Source organism: Tachyglossus aculeatus, chromosome X2 (genome assembly GCF_015852505.1).
Source record: "Tachyglossus aculeatus isolate mTacAcu1 chromosome X2, mTacAcu1.pri, whole genome shotgun sequence".
NCBI lineage: Eukaryota > Metazoa > Chordata > Mammalia > Monotremata > Tachyglossidae > Tachyglossus > Tachyglossus aculeatus.
In genome coordinates this window covers 956,506-973,550 of record NC_052100.1, presented here as the reverse complement: position 1 = coordinate 973,550, position 17,045 = coordinate 956,506, and the positions used below count along the sequence as shown (strand labels likewise).

Here is a 17,045-nt window from a genome sequence, read left to right as displayed (position 1 = left end):
GGCAGTGTTGGACACAGTCCCTGTCCCACGTGGGGCTCACAGTCTCCATCCCCATTTTGCAGATGAATAATAATAATAATGATGATGGCATTTATTAAGCACTTAGGATGTGCAAAGCGCTGGGGTAGATACAAGGTAATCAGGTTGTCCCACGCGGGGCTCACACGCTTAATCCCCGTTTTACAGGTGAAGTAACTGAGTCACAGAGAAGTGAAGCGACTTGCCCAAGATCACGCAGCAGACAAGTGGGGGAGCCGGGATTAGAACCCGTGACCCTCAGACTCCGAGGCCCGGGCTTTATCCGCGACACCATGAGGAGATACCAAAGTCGTTACAATTACCGCCCGCCGCACACATTTAATAGAAAGCACTTTTCGTTCTACCACGCTGCGTGTTAACATGGCAATGTCCCCAGAGCCATTCTTTGTCCTAACAATTGAATCTTTGAAATAAAGGTGGACGTCTCGGAGGAGGGGGCGTTCCAGGGGGGCACTGAGCCCGGGAAGAGTTGGGGAGAGGTGGGGATTAGCTTGATTAGATTAGATTAGATTAGATTAGATTAGATTAGAGGTGAGTGGGGGGATTAGCTTGCGGAAGGTGAGGGAGGTGGGAGAGTTGAGGGGGAGGCATACTCGATGTGGCCAGGAACGCACGTTCTCCCAACTGCTTAGTACAGTATTCCGCAGGCAGGAAGAGCTCAGTAAATACCACTGATGATGATGAGGGGCAGAAGAGTGTGAGCTGGGGAGGTGGGTGCAGAGAGTCCGTGCAGAAGATGGGAAAAGGGCGGGAGAATACGGAGAAGACGCAGGAGGCCAAGGCCACCGAAGAAGTGACCAGTGACGACGAAGGCAAGTGAGTCAGAATCAATCAATCAATCGTATTTATTGAGCACTTACTGTGTGCAGAGCACTGTACTAAGCGCTTGGGAAGTCCAAGTTGGCAACATATAGAGACAGTCCCTACCCAACAGTGGGCTCACAGTCTAAAAGAAAAGAAAGAGATGAGAAAATCAGAAAAGAAGAGATCGAGCGGAAGGGCAAGGGGAAAAAAAGGGAACACTGGAGGGGGTGGAGGGGAGAAGTGAGGGAGTCCTCGGAAGGGCCCTCATTCGGCTACATCATCATCAATCGTATTTATTGAGCTTTTACTGTGTGCAGAGCACTGTACTAAGCGCTTGGGAAGTACAAGTTGGCAACGTATAGAGACAGTCCCTACCCAGCAGTGGGCTCACAGTCTAAAAGAAAAGAAAGAGATCAGAAAGTCAGAAAAGTCAGAAAAGAAGAGATCGAGCGGAAGGGCAAGGGGAAAAAAGGGAACACTGGAGGAGGTGGAGGGGAGAAGTGAGGGAGTCCTCAGAAGGGCCCTCAATCGGCTACATCATCATCAATCGTATTTATTGAGCGTTTACTGTGTGCAGAGCACTGTACTAAGCGCTTGGGAAGTACAGGTTGGCAACATATAGAGACAGTCCCTACCCAGCAGTGGGCTCACAGACTAAAAATCCAAATTTTTTTGGTTACACAGGCTACAAATCCAAATGGGAAGCAGTGTGGCTTGGTGGACAGAGCCGGGGTCCGGGAGCCAGAGGACCCGGGTTCATTCATTCAGTCGTATTTATGGAGCGCTTACTGTGTGCAGAGCACTGGACTAAGCGCTTGGGAAGTACAAGTCGGCAACATCTAGGGACGGTCCCTACCCAACAGCGGGCTCATAGTCTAGAATAGCATCATTATTGTTATTCTCTGTGCCTCGGTGACCTCATCTGGAAAATGGGGATGAAGACCGTGGGCCCCACGTGGGACGACCTGATGACCTTACGTCCTCTCCAGGGCTTTGAACAGTGCTTAGCACATGGTAAGCGCTCACTGCATACCATCATTATTGTTATTCTCTGTGCCTCAGTGACCTCATCTGGAAAATGGGGATGAAGACCGTGGGCGCCACGTGGGACAACCTGATGACCTTACGTCCTCTCCAGGGCTTCGAACAGCGCTTAGCACATGGTAAGCGCTCACCGCATGCCATCACTATTATCATTCTCTGTGCCTCAGTGACCTCATCTGGAAAATGGGGATGAAGACCGTGGGCGCCACGTGGGACAACCTGATGACCTTACGTCCTCTCCAGGGCTTCGAACAGCGCTTAGCACATGGTAAGCGCTCACCGCATGCCATCACTATTATCATTCTCTGTGCCTCAGTGACCTCATCTGGAAAATGGGGATAAAGACCGTGGGCCCCACGTGGGACAACCTGATGACCTTACGTCCTCTCCAGGGCTTCGAACAGCGCTTAGCACATGGTAAGCGCTCACCGCATACCATCATTACTGTTATTGTCTGTGCCTCAGTGACGTCATCTGGAAAATGGGGATAAAGACCGTGGGCCCCACGTGGGACAACCTGATGACCTTACGTCCTCTCCAGGGCTTCGAACAGTGCTTAGCACATGGTAAGCACTCACCGCATACCGTCATTATTGTTATTCTTTGTGCCTCAGTGACATCATCTGGAAAATGGAGATAAAGACCGTGGGCCCCACGTGGGACAACCTGATGACCTTACGTCCTCTCCAGGGCTTCGAACAGCGCTTAGCGCATGGTAAGCGCTCACCGCATACCATCATTACTGTTATTCTCCGTGCCTCGGTGACCTCATCTGGAAAATGGGGATGAAGACCGTGAGTCCCACGTGGGACAACCTGATGACCTTACGTCCTCCTCAGGGCTTCGAACAGTGCTTAGCACATGGTAAGCGCTCATCGCATACCATCATTATTATTATTCTCTGTGCCTCAGTGACGTCATCTGGAAAATGGGGATGAAGACCGTGGGCCCCATGTGGGACAACCCGATGACCTTGTATCGTCTCCGGGGCTTAGAGCAGCGCTTGGCACAGGGTAAGCGCTCATCGCATACCATCATTATTGTTATTCTCTATGCCTCGGTGACCTCATCTGGAAAATGGGGATGAAGACCGTGAGTCCCACGTGGGACAACCTGATGACCTTACGTCCTCCTCAGGGCTTCGAACAGTGCTTAGCACATGGTAAGCGCTCATCGCATACCATCATTATTATTATTCTCTGTGCCTCAGTGACGTCATCTGGAAAATGGGGATGAAGACCGTGGGCCCCACGTGGGACAACCCGATGACCTTGTATCGTCTCCGGGGCTTAGAGCAGCGCTTGGCACAGGGTAAGCGCTCATCGCATACCATCATTATTGTTATTCTCTATGCCTCGGTGACCTCATCTGGAAAATGGGGATGAAGACCGTGAGTCCCACGTGGGACAACCTGATGACCTTACGTCCTCTCCAGGGCTTAGAGCGGCGCTTGGCACAGGGTAAGCGCTTACCAAACACCATCATTATTAATCAATCAATCAATCGTATTTATTGAGCGCTTACTGTGTGCAGAGCACCGTACTAAGCGCTTGGGAAGTACAAGTTGGTGACAGTCCCTACCCAACAGTGGGCTCACAGTCTAATATTCTAGCATTCTCTGCGCCTCAGTGACCTCATCTGTGAAACGGAGGTGAAGCCCCCGAGTCCCACCGGGGACAACCTGATGACCCTGCATCCCCCCAGTGCTTAGAGCAGCGCTTAGGCACGTAGTAAGCACTCACCAAACCCCAGCATCATCACCATCATTATTATTCTCCGCGCCTCAGTGACCTCGTCCGTAAAGCCAATCAATCAATCGTATCTATTGAGCGCTCACTGCGCGCAGAGCACTGTACTGAGCGCCTTTTTTTAAAGGCGGTGGGGCAGCCTGATGATCAGTGACCTCGTCTGTAAAAGCAACCGTATCTATTGGGCGCTCACTGCGCGCAGAGCACTGTACTGAGCGCCTTTTTAAAGACGGTGGGGCAGCCTGATGATCAGTGACCTCGTCTGTAAAATCAATCGTATCTATTGGGCGCTCACTGCGTGCAGAGCACTGTACTGAGCGCTTTTTTTAAAGACGGGGGGGGCAGCCTGATGATCAGTGACCTCGTCTGTAAAATCAATCATATCTATTGGGCACTCACTGCGTGCCGAGCACTGTACTGAGCGCCTTTTTAAAGACGGGGGGGGGCAGCCTGATGATCAGTGACCTCGTCTGTAAGATCAATCGTGTCTATTGAGCGCTCACTGCGCGCCGAGCACTGTACTGAGCGCCTTTTTAAAGACGGTGGGGCAGCCTGATGATCAGTGACCTCGTCTGTAAGATCAGTCGTATCTACTGGGCGCTCACTGCGCGCAGAGCACTGTACTGAGCGCTTTTTTTAAAGACGGTGGGGCAGCCTGATGATCAGTGACCTTGTCTGTAAAATCAATCGTATCTATTGAGCGCCCACTGCGCGCCGAGCACTGTACTGAGCGCCTTTTTAAAGACGGGGGGGGGGGCAGCCTGATGATCAGTGACCTCGTCTGTAAGATCAATCGTGTCTATTGAGCGCTCACTGCGCGCCGAGCACTGTACTGAGCGCCTTTTTAAAGACAGTGGGGCAGCCTGATGATCAGTGATCTCGTCTGTAAGATCAGTCGTATCTACTGGGCGCTCACTGCGCGCAGAGCACTGTACTGAGCGCTTTTTTTAAAGACGGTGGGGCAGCCTGATGATCAGTGACCTCGTCTGTAAAATCAATCGTATCTATTGGGCGCTCACTGCGTGCAGAGCACTGTACTGAGCGCTTTTTTTAAAGACGGGGGGGCAGCCTGATGATCAGTGACCTCGTCTGTAAAATCAATCGTATCTATTGGGCACTCACTGCGTGCCGAGCACTGTACTGAGCGCCTTTTTAAAGACGGGGGGGGCAGCCTGATGATCAGTGACCTCGTCTGTAAGATCAATCGTGTCTATTGAGCGCTCACTGCGCACCGAGCACTGTACTGAGCGCCTTTTTAAAGACGGTGGGGCAGCCTGATGATCAGTGACCTCGTCTGTAAGATCAGTCGTATCTACTGGGTGCTCACTGCGCGCAGAGCACTGTACTGAGCGCTTTTTTTAAAGACGGTGGGGCAGCCTGATGATCAGTGACCTTGTCTGTAAAATGAATCGTATCTATTGAGCGCCCACTGCGCGCCAAGCACTGTACTGAGCGCCTTTTTAAAGACGGGGGGGGGGGGGCAGCCTGATGATCAGTGACCTCGTCTGTAAAATCAATCGTATCTATTGGGCGCTCACTGCGCGCAGAGCACTGTACTGAGCGCGTTTTTAAAGACGGGGGGGCAGCCTGATGATCAGTGACCTCGTCTGTAAAATCAACCATATCTATTGGGCGCTCACTGTGCACAGAGCACTGTACTGAGCGCCTTTTCAAAGACGGGGGGGGGGCAGCCTGATGATTGACCTCGCCTGTAAAATCAGTCGTATCTATTGGGCGCTCACTGCGCGCAGAGCACTGTACTGAGCGCTTTTTTTAAAGACGGTGGGGCAGCCTGATGATTGACCTCGCCTGTAAAATCAGTCGTATCTATTGGGCGCTCACTGCGCGCAGAGCACTGTACTGAGCGCCTTTTTAAAGACGGTGGGGCAGCCTGATGATCAGTGACCTCGTCTGTAAAATCAACCGTATCTATTGAGCGCTCACTGCGCACAGAGCACTGTACTGAGCGCCTTTTTAAAGACGGGGGGGGGGCAGCCTGATGATCAGTGACCTCGTCTGTAAGATCAACCGTATCTATTGGGCGCTCACGGCACGCAGAGCACTGTACTGAGCGCCTTTTTAAAGACGGGGGGGGGCAGCCTGATGATCAGTGACCTCGTCTGTAAAATCGACCGTATCTATTGGGCGCTCACTGCGCGCAGAGCACTGTACGGAGTGCTTTTTTTAAAGACGGTGGGGCAGCCTGATGATCAGTGACCTCGTCTGTAAAATCAACAGTATCTATTGAGCGCTCACTGTGCGCAGAGCACTGTACTGAGCACCTTTTTAAAGACGGTGGGGCAGTTTGATGATCAGTGACCTCGTCTGTAAGATCAATCATATCTATTGAGCGTTCACTGTGCGCCGAGCACTGTACTGAGCGCCTTTTTTAAAGATGGGGGGGCAGCCTGATGATCAGTGACCTCGTCTGTAAAATCAACTGTATCTATTGAGCGCTCACTGCGCGCAGAGCACTGTACTGAGTGCCTTTTTAAAGACGGGGGGGCAGCCTGATGACCTGGGGTCGGCACATGGTAAGCGCTCAGCGGGCGCCATCATCGTCGTCGGTGTGGTTTTAAAGACGGTGGGGAAGCCTGATGATCAGTGACCTTGTCTGTAAAATCAGTTGTATCTATTGGGCGCTCACTGCGCGCAGAGCACTGTACTGAGCGCCTTTTTAAAGACGGGGGGGGCAGCCTGATGACCCGGGGTCGGCACAGGGTAAGCGCTCAGCGGGCGCCATCATCGTCGTCGTCGATGTGGGCAGCAGGGGCTGAGGGGGCCATTTTCGTGAGGGAGTGAGGGAGGGATGAGGCGCCATCATCGTCGTCGGTGTGGTTTTAAAGACGGTGGGGCAGCCTGATGATCAGTGACCTCGTCTGTAAAATCAACCCTATCTATTGGGCGCTCACTGCGTGCAGAGCACTGTACTGAGCGCCTTTTTAAAGACGGTGTGTGGGGGGGGTCGGCCCATGGTAAGCGCTCATCGGGCGCCATCATCGTCGTCGGTGTGGTTTTAAGGACGGGGGGGCAGCCTGATGATCAGTGACCTCGTCTGTAAAATCAATCGTATCTATTGGGCGCTCACTGCGCGCAGAGCACTGTACTGAGCGCCTTTTTAAAGACGGGGGGTGGGGGGGGGTCGGCCCATGGTAAGCGCTCAGCGGGCGCCATCATCGTCGTCGTCGGTGTGGGCAGCGGGGGCTGAGGGGGGGCCATTTTGGTGAGGGAGTGAGGAAGGGATGAGGCGCCATCATCGTCGTCGGTGTGGTTTTAAAGACGGTGGGGCAGCCTGATGATCAGTGACCTCGTCTGTAAAATCAGTCGTATCTATTGGGCGCTCAGTGCGCACCGAGCACTGTACTGAGTGCCTTTTTAAAGACGGTGGGGGGGAGGGTAGGCCCGTGGTAAGCGCTCATCGGGCGCCATCGTCGTCGTCGGTGTGGTTTTAAAGACGGGGGGGGGGGGGCAGCGTCTGTAAAATCAACCGTATCTATTGGGCGCTCAGTGCGCGCCGAGCACTGTACTGAGCGCCTTTTTAAAGACGGTGGGGGGGGGGTAGGCCCATGGTAAGCGCTCAGCGGGCGCCATCATCGTCGTCGTCGGTGTGGGCAGCAGGGGCTGAGGGGGCCATTTTCGTGAGGGAGTGAGGAAGGGATGAGGCGCCATCATCGTCGTCGGTGTGGTTTTAAAGACGGTGGGGCAGCCTGATGATCAGTGACCTCGTCTGTAAAATCAGTCGTATCTATTGGGCGCTCAGTGCGCACCGAGCACTGTACTGAGTGCCTTTTTAAAGACGGTGGGGGGGAGGGTAGGCCCGTGGTAAGCGCTCATCGGGCGCCATCGTCGTCGTCGGTGTGGTGTTAAAGACGGGGGAGGGGGGCAGCCTGATGATCAGTGACCTCGTCTGTAAAATCAACCGTATCTATTGGGCGCTCACTGCACGCAGAGCACTGTACTGAGCGCCTTTTTAAAGACGGGGGGGTCGGCCCATGGTAAGCGCTCAGCGGGCGCCATCACCGTCGTCGTCGGTGTGGGCAGCGGGGGCTGAGGGGGCCATTTTCGTGAGGGAGTGATGAGGCGCCATCATCGTCGTCGGTGTGGTTTTAAAGACGGGGGGCAGCCTGATGATCAGTGACCTCGTCTGTAAAATCAACCCTATCTATTGAGCGCTCACTGCGCGCAGAGCACTGTACTGAGCGCCTTTTTAAAGACGGTGGTGGGGGGGGTCGGCCCATGGTAAGCGCTCAGCGGGCGCCATCATCGTCGTCGTCAGTGTGGGCAGTGGGGGCTGAGGGGGCCATTTTCGTGAGGGAGTGAGGGAGGGATAAGGCGCCATCATCGTCGTCGGTGTGGTTTTAAAGACGGGGGGGCAGCCTGATGATCAGTGACCTCGTCTGTAAAATCAACCGTATCTATTGGGCGCTCAGTGTGCACCGAGCACTGTACTGAGCGCCTTTTTAAAGACGGTGGGGGGGGGTAGGCCCATGGTAAGCGCTCATCGGGCGCCATCGTCGTCGTCGGTGTGGTTTTAAAGACGGGGGAGGGGGGCAGCCTGATGATCAGTGACCTCGCCTGTAAAATCAACCCTATCTATTGGGCGCTCACTGCACGCAGAGCACTGTACTGAGTGCCTTTTTAAAGACGGTGGTGGTGGGGGGGGTCGGCCCATGGTAAGCGCTCAGCGGGCGCCATCATCGTCGTCATCGGTGTGGGCAGCGGGGACTGAGGGGGCCATTTTCGTGAGGGAGTGAGGGAGGGATGAGGCGCCATCATCGTCGTCGGTGTGGTTTTAAAGACGGTGGGGCCGCCTGATGATCAGTGACCTCGCCTGTAAAATCAACCCTATCTATTGGGCGCTCACTGCGCGCAGAGCACTGTACTGAGCGCCTTTTTAAAGACGGTGGTGGTGGGGGGGGTCGGCCCATGGTAAGCGCTCAGCGGGCGCCATCATCGTCGTCATCGGTGTGGGCAGCGGGGACTGAGGGGGCCATTTTCGTGAGGGAGTGAGGGAGGGATGAGGCGCCATCATCGTCGTCGGTGTGGTTTTAAAGACGGTGGGGCCGCCTGATGATCAGTGACCTCGTCTGTAAAATCAACCGTATCTATTGGGCGCTCAGTGTGCACCGAGCACTGTACTGAGCGCCTTTTTAAAGACGGTGGGGGGGGGGGGTAGGCCCATGGTAAGCGCTCATCGGGCGCCATCGTCGTCGTCGGTGTGGTTTTAAAGACGGGGGAGGGGGGCAGCCTGATGATCAGTGACCTCGTCTGTAAAATCAACCGTTTCTATTGGGCGCTCACTGCACGCAGAGCACTGTACTGAGCGCCTTTTTAAAGACGGTGTTGGGGGGGTAAGCCCATGGTAAGCGCTCAGCGGGCGCCATCATCGTCGTCGTCGGTGTGGGCAGCGGGGGCTGAGGGGGGCCATTTTGGTGAGGGAGTGAGGGCGTGAGGGAGTGAGGGGGCGGGGATGACGTCATCGCGCCCACCGGAAGTGAGGGGCGGGGCCCCCCGGGAGCGGGGAAGGGAAGGGAGACGGCGGGGACGGTCGAACCCGCGCCGTCGAGGGGCCGCTCCGCCCGTCCAGCGAGGGAGGAGGACGGGACGGCTGAGGCGAGGCGCCGACGGGCGGCCATCTTGGACGGGGGGGGGGGCCGACCGGAAGTGACGCGATCGGGCGGAAGGGGAGGGGGGCGCGAGCGCGCGCATGCGCGCGCGCTGGCGCCCCCCTCCCCTCCCCCCGCCGCCTCTCGCCTCGCCTCAGTCGCCCGCCCGTCGGCCGGCCGGCGCCCCCGCCGCGGGGGGTCTCTGTGGGCGGCTGTGAGGGGCCAACATGGCGGCCAAGTCCGATGGCCTCGGCGTGGCGGGGGTGGGCTTCGCCCCGCTGCACAACCCGGACGAGGCGGCGGCGGCGGCGGGCGGCGGGGGCGGCGCGGGGGCCGGCGAGGAGGAGGAGGAGGACGGGGACCCGGCCGAGGGGGGGGGAGAGGAGGAGGAGGAGGAGGAGGGCGAGGAGCCCGGGGAGAGCAGCTCCCTGCACATCTGCCACTGCTGCAACACGTCGTCGTGCTACTGGGGCTGCCGCTCCGCCTGCCCGCGCGACCTGCTGGCGCGGAAGGCCCGCCGGCCCCCGGCCGCCTCCTCCCCGCCCCCGGCGGGCTCCCCGTCGTCCCCCACCGCCCCGGCGCCGCCGGCCCCCTCTCCTCCGCCGGAGCGCCCCTGGCTGGACTGCCTGTGGATCGTGCTGGCCCTGCTGGTGTTCTTCGGGGACGTGGGCACGGACGTGTGGCTGGCCGCCCGCCACTACGGCCAGGGCGACTACGGCTGGTTCGGCCTGACGCTCTTCTTCGTGCTGGTGCCGTCGCTGCTGGTGCAGACCCTCAGCTTCCGCTGGTTCGTGCAGGACTACACCGGCGGGGGGCTGGGCGCCGTCGAGGGGCTCAGCAGCCGGGGCCCGCCCATGATGGGCGCCGGCCGCCTCCCCGGCCGCGCCACCCCCGGGGCCCAGCGCCTCTGCCGCCTCTCCGTCTGGATCTGGCAGGTCGTCATCCATCTGCTGCAGATGGGGCAGGTGTGGAGGTAAGGAAGCCCCGGCCCTCCCTTTCCCCCCCCCTCCCTCCGTGTGACCGAGCGCCGGTCGGGGACGGGCCGGTGCACCCGCCCCGCCCTCTCCGGGGAACCCGGTCCCACCGCCGGGGAAGGACCGGCTTCTTCGTTCGACCGCCTCCGGGGACCGCCAGCCGTCTACTAGGCGCCGGGGAAGGACCGGTTCATCCCTTCGGACGTCTTCGGGGAGCCCCGACTGTGTACTGAGCGTCGGGGGAGGGCCGGTTCATTCATTCATTCGACCGCCTTCGGGGCGCCCCGACTGTGTACTAAGCGTCGGGGAAGGACCGGTTCGTTCATTCATTCGACCGCCTTCGGGGCGCCCCGACTGTGTACTAAGCGCCGGGGGAGGGCCGGTTCATTCATTCATTCGACCGCCTTCGGGGCGCCCCGACTGTGTACTAAGGGCCGGCTCATTCATTCATTCGACCGTCTTCGGGGCGCCCCAACTGTGTACTAAGCGTCGGGGAAGGACCGTTTCATTCATTCATTCGACCGCCTTCGGGGAGCCCCGACTGTGTACTGAGCGTCGGGGAAGGACCAGTTCATTCATTCATTCGACCGCCTTCGGGGCGCCCCGACTGTGTACTAAGCGCCGGGGAAGGGCCGGCTCGTTCATTCATTCGACCGTCTTCGGGGCGCCCCAACTGTGTACTAAGCGTCGGGGAAGGGCCGGCTCGTTCATTCATTCGACCGTCTTCGGGGATCCCCGACTGTGTACTAAGCGTCGGGGAAGGACCGGCTCATTCATTCATTCGGCCGTCTTCGGGGAGCCCCGACTGTGTACTAAGCGCCGGGGGAGGGCCGGCTCGTTCATTCATTCGACCGTCTTCGGGGTGCCCCAACTGTGTACTAAGCGCCGGGGGTTCATTCGACCGTCTTCGGGGCGCCCCAATTGTATATTAAGCGCCGGGGAAGGGCCGGCTCATTCATTCATTCGGCCGTCTTCGGGGAGCCCCGACTGTGTACTAAGCGCCGGGGGAGGGCCGGCTCATTCATTCATTCGACCGCCTTCGGGGCGCCCCGACTGTGTACTAAGCGCCGGGGAAGGACCGGTTCGTTCATTCATTCGACCGTCTTCGGGGAGCCCTAACTGTGTATTAAGCGGCGGCGAAGTACCGGTTCATTCATTCATTCGATCGTCTTCGGGGCGCCCCAACTGTGTACTAAGCGCCGGGGAAGGGCCCGCTCATTCATTCATTCGACCGTCTTCGGGGAGCCCCGACTGTGTACTAAAAGCCGGGGAAGGGCCGGCTCATTCATTCATTCGACCGTCTTCGGGGCGCCCCGACTGTGTACTAAGCGCTGGGGAAGGGCCGGCTCATTCATTCATTCGGCCGTCTTCGGGGAGCCCCGACTGTGTACTAAGCGTCGGGGAAGTACCGGTTCATTCATTCATTCGACCGCCTTCGGGGCGCCCCATCTGTGTACTAAGCGCCGGGGTAGGGCCGGCTCATTCATTCATTCGACCGCCTTCGGGGCGCCCTAAGTGTGTATTAAGCGGCGGCGAAGGACCGGTTCATTCATTCATTCATTCATTCGACCGTCTTCGGGGAGCCCTAAGTGTGTATTAAACGTCGGGGAAGGACCGGTTCATTCATTCATTCGACCGTCTTCGGGGAGCCCTAAGTGTGTATTAAACGTCGGGGAAGGACCGGTTCATTCATTCATTCGACCGTCTTCGGGGAGCCCTAAGTGTGTATTAAACGTCGGGGAAGGACCGGTTCATTCATTCATTCGACCGTCTTCGGGGAGCCCTAAGTGTGTATTAAACGTCGGGGAAGTACCGATTCATTCATTCAGTCGACCGTCTTCGGGGAGCCCTAACTGTGTATTGAGCGGCAGCGAAGTACCGGTTCGTTCATTCATTCTTCCGACCGTCTTCGGGGAGCCCCAGCTATGTACTAAGCGCCGGAGAAGTACCGGTTCACTCATTCATTCATCCGACCGTCTTCGGGGAGCGCTACCCCGGTGCGCGGCGCTGGTCTGAGCGCTGGGGAAGTACCGGTTCATTCATTCATTCGATCGTCTTCGGGGAGCCTTAACTGTGTACTGAGCGCTGGGGAAGTACCGGCTCATTCATTCATTCATTCCACCGTCTTCGGGGAGTCCCGACTGTATACTAAGTGCTGGGGAAGTTCCGGTTCATTCATTCATCCGATCGTCTTCGGGGAGCCTTAACTGTGTACTAAGCGCTGGGGAAGTACCGGCTCATTCATTCATTCATTCATTCATTCATTCATTCCACCGTCTTCGGGGAGTCCCAACTGTATACTAAGTGCTGGGGAAGTACCGGTTCGTTCATTCATTCGACCGTCTTCGGGGAGCCCTAACTGTGTGCTAACCGCTGGGGAAGTAGCGGTTCATTCATTCATTCGACCGTCTTCGGGGAGCCCTACCTGTGTACTAACCTCTGGGGAAGTATCGGTTCATTCATTCATTCGACCGTCTTCGGGGAGCCCTAACTGTGTACTAACCGCTGGGGAAGTATCGGTTCATTCATTCATTCGACCGTCTTCGGGGAGCTCTAACTGTGTACTAACCGCTGGGGAAGTATCGGTTCATTCATTCATTCGACCGTCTTCGGGGAGCCCTAACTGTGTGCTAACCGCTGGGGAAGTATCGGTTCATTCATTCATTCGACCGTCTTCGGGGAGCCCTAACTGTGTACTAACCGCTGGGGAAGTATCGGTTCACTCATTCATTCGACCGTCTTCGGGGAGCGCTAGCTGTGTACTAAGCGCCGGGGGAGTCCCAGTCCATTCGGCCTTCTTCGGGGAGGGCTAGTTGTGTACTAAACGCTGGGGAAGTACCAGTTCATTCATTCACTTATTCCTTCATTCATTCAATTGTATTTATTGAGCACTTACTGTGTGCAGAGCACTGTACTGAGCGCTTGGGAGGTACAGTGCGGGAGCGCTAGGTGTGTCCTGAGCGCTGGGAAAGTACCAGTTCATTCATTCGACCTTCTTCGGGGAGCGCTAGCTGTGTACTAAGCGCCGGGGAAGTACCAGTTCATTCATTCATTCGACCGTCTTCGGGGAACCCTAACTGTGTACTGAGCGCTGGGGAAGTACCGGTTCATTCATTCATTCGGCCGTCTTCAGGGATCGCTAGCTGTGTACTGAGCGCTGGGGAAGTACCAGTTCACTCATTCATTCATTCGACCATCTTCGGGGAGCGCTAACTGCACTAGGCGCTGGGGAAATACCAGTTCATTCATTCATCTGATCCTCTTCGGGGAGCGCTATCCGGGTGCACAGCGCTCGACTAAGCGCTTGGGAAGTAATTAATGATGGCATTTGTTAGGCGCTTACTATGTGCAAAGCACTATTCTAAGCACCAGGAGGGTTACGAGGTGATCAGGCTGTCCCACATCCATTCATTCGACCGTCTTCGGGGAGCCCTAACTGTGTACTAAGCGCCGGGGAAGTACCAGTCCATTCATTCATTCATTCGACCTTCGGGGAGTGCTAGCTGCGTACTAAGCGCCCGGGAAGTACCGGCTCATTCATTTATTCGACCGTCTTCGGGGAGTACAAACTGTGTATTAAGCGCGGGGGAAGTACCAGTTCATTCATTCATTAGACTGTCTTCGGGAAGCTCTAGCTCTGTACTAAACGCTGGGGAAGTACCAGTTCTTTCATTCATTCGTTGAGTTGTATTTAATGAGCGCTTACTGTGTGCAGAGGACTGTACTAAGCGCTTGGGAGGTACGGTGCGGGAGCGCTAGCTGTCTACTAAGCTCTGGGGAAGTACAAGTTCATTCACTCGGCCCTCTTTGGGGAGCGCCAGCTGTGCACTGAGCGCTGGGGAAGTACCAGTTGACTCATTCATTCATTCGACCGTCTTCGGGGAGCTCTGACTATGTACTGAGCGCTGTGGAAATACCAGTTCATTCGTTCATTCATCCGCCTTCGGGGAGGGCTAACCCGGTGCACGGCGCTGGTCTGAGCACTTGGGAAGTCATTAATGATGGCACTGGTTAGGTGCTTACTATGGGCAAAGCACTGTTCTGAGCGCCAGGAGGGATACAAGTTGATCAGGTTGTCCCACATTCATTTATTCGATCATCTTCGGGGAGCGCTAACTGTGTACTAAGCGCTGGGGAAATACCAGTTCATTCGACCGTCCTTGCGGAGCGCTAACCGGGGCACAGCGCTGGTCTAAGCCCTCGGGAAGTAATTAATGACGGCATTTGTTAGACGCTTACTATGTGTGAAGCACTGGTCTAAACGCCAGGAGGGATTCAAGGTGATCAGGTTGTCCCACATTCAAGCGCTTGGGAAGTACCAGTTGAACGCACATTAAGCACTCGATAAATACGTTTGAATGAATGAATTCATTCATCTGACCGTCTTCGGGGAACGCTAATGAGTGCACAGCGCTGGTCTAAATGCTCGGGAAGTAATTAATGATGGCATTTGGTAGGCGCTTACTATGTGCCAAAGCATAAGTGCTTGGGAAGTAATTAATGATGGCATTTGGTAGGCGCTTACTACGTGCCGAAGCATAAGTGCTTGGGAAGTACAAGTTCATTCATTCGTTAGACTGTCTTTGGGGAGCGCTGTGTACTAAGCGCTAGGGAAGTACCAGTTCATTCATTCATTCGACCGTCTTTGGGGAGCGCTAACTGGGTGCACAGCGCTGGACTAAGCGCTTGGGAAGTAATGATAATGATGGCATTTGTTAAGCGCTTACTATATGCGAAGCACTGTTCTAAGCTCTGGGGTGGACACAGGGTGATCAGGTTGTCCCACACAGAGCTTACACTCTTATCCCCATTTTACAGATGAGGGGACCGAGGCCCAGAGAAGTTGTGACTTGCCCAGGGTCACACAGCAGACACGTGGCGGAGCCGGGATTAGAACCCATGACTTCTGACTCCCAAGCCCGGGCTCTTTCCACCGAGCCACGCTGCTTCTCTAGTTCATTCATTCATTTAACCACCGTCGGGGAGCGCTAACTGTGTACTAAGCGCTTGGGAAGTACGAGTTGGCTCATTCATTCTTTCAACCGCCTTCGGGGAGCACGGCGCTGTACTGAGCGCTTGCACCGGACTACCGTACTGAACTCCCCCCCTCGCCGCCCTCAGGTCCCTGTCTCCACCGCCGACACCGGGGTTGGAGGAGGGAGGGGAGAGTGAGGGTATCTGTTAAGCACTTACTATGTTCTGAGCGCTCCTGCAATAATAGTCATAATGTTGGTATCTGGTAACTGCTTACTATGCGCTGAGCGCTCTTCTGATAATAATAGCGGTGTTATTTAAGTGCTTATTATGTGCAAAACACTGTTCCGATAACAATAATGTTGGCATTTGTTGAGTGCTTACTATGTGCGAAGCACTGTTCCAAGATGCCGGGGGAGATGCAAGGTCATCAGGCTGTCCCACGTGGGGCTCACGGTCTTCATCCCCATTTGACAGATGAGGGCACTGAGGCACGGAGAAGTCAAGTGGCTTGCCCGAAGCCACACAGCTGGCAAAGGGCGGAGATGGGATTAGAACCCAAGACCTCGGACCCCCCCAAGCCCGGGCTCTTGCTACTGAGCCACGCTGCGTCTCGTTCAATCGTATCTATTGAGCGCTTCCTGTGTGCAGAGCGCCGTACTAAGCGCTTCTCGTGTAGCTTGCGATCCCCCCCCTCCGTTTCCCAAACCCCGCCCGGCCTTTGGTGGGGGGGACCCCCGGACCTCCCGGGTTCCTTCGAAGCAGGAAGCAGCGTGGCTCAGTGGAAAGAGCCCGGGCTTTGGAGTCAGAGATCATGGGTTCAAATTCCGGCTCCGCCAGCTGTCAGCTGTGTGACTTGGGGCAAGTCACTTCACTTCTCTGGGCCCCAGTTACCTCATCTGTAAAATGGGGGTTAAGACTGTGAGCCCACTGTGGGACAACCTGATCACCTTGTAACCTCCCCAGCGCTTAGAACAGGGCTTTGCACATAGTAAGCACCTAATAAACGCCATTATTATTATTATTATTCGAAGCAGAGGTGCCCTTCTGGGGATGCGGAGGGGGGCGTGTCCCGGCCGGGTGGGAGAAGGACGCGCGGTGCGTTGCCCGGCCTTCGTTCTTGGGGCTTCTCAGCGAATGCCCCCATGCCCTCCGGTGGGGTCGGTGTGTCTGGGGGGGCAGCGGGGGGTTGCCCGTTTTGGGTCCTCCGGGGCACGTGGCGGGTGAGGGATGCGGCCCCGGCCTGGTCAGCGCCATCCTTCTCCTCCCCGTGCCTTTCCTCTGGCCGGGTACCGTGCTCGGCCCTCTCCTGGTGCCCGGGGCTCCTCCGCTCTTCCGATCCCTGTGGACCCCCGTACCCGGCGGTGGGCTCCCCCCTGGCCCGGCAACCCTGAGCCCTGTCTGTGCCCTGGCACCCTGGGCAGGGGGAGGGGCCGTCCCCCTCAACCCTCCACTTGCCCCAGGCCCCGTCAGAGTCAGGGCCAGCTGGCATTGCCCACGGGCCTGGGAAAAGTGCCCGTTAACCCCGCCCCCGGGGCATCCGTCTCCAGGCCTCGGCCTGCGGAGGTGGCCGGGAGAAGCTGGGTGAGCGTGCCCGCCGGGGCTGGGGGCGGCCAGCGGAGCCTGTCCTCTCGACGGGCCTGGGGGTGAATCAGGACTATCCGGGCTTGGCAGGGCACGATGGCCACTGTCTGGGAGCGCTTCCCTGCGGCTGAGGGGGCTCTCTCTCAAGCGTGATTTCGGGGGGAGGGGGGCCCTCGGGAGGAGCCACCGGGATGGGCTTCCCGGACGCGGCTCACTTGGAGGTGTAGGCTTGGGACCCGGCCGCCCCGGCGTTCTGGAGGATCGTGGGCGGC

At 56.9% G+C, this 17,045-nt stretch overlaps 1 protein-coding gene across 1 annotated transcript in view; it reads left to right on the top strand.

Moving 5' to 3' along the window:
- The first annotated feature begins 9,423 nt into the window (after positions 1-9,423).
- The window catches only part of XKR6 (XK related 6), a 35,515-nt gene continuing 27,893 nt past the window's right edge, over positions 9,424-17,045 (top strand). Inside the window, exon 1 of the mRNA XM_038771478.1 lies at positions 9,424-10,214. Coding sequence (XP_038627406.1) covers positions 9,469-10,214 — 746 coding nt within the window. The 5' untranslated portion in view covers positions 9,424-9,468. The remainder of the gene's footprint in view (positions 10,215-17,045) is intronic.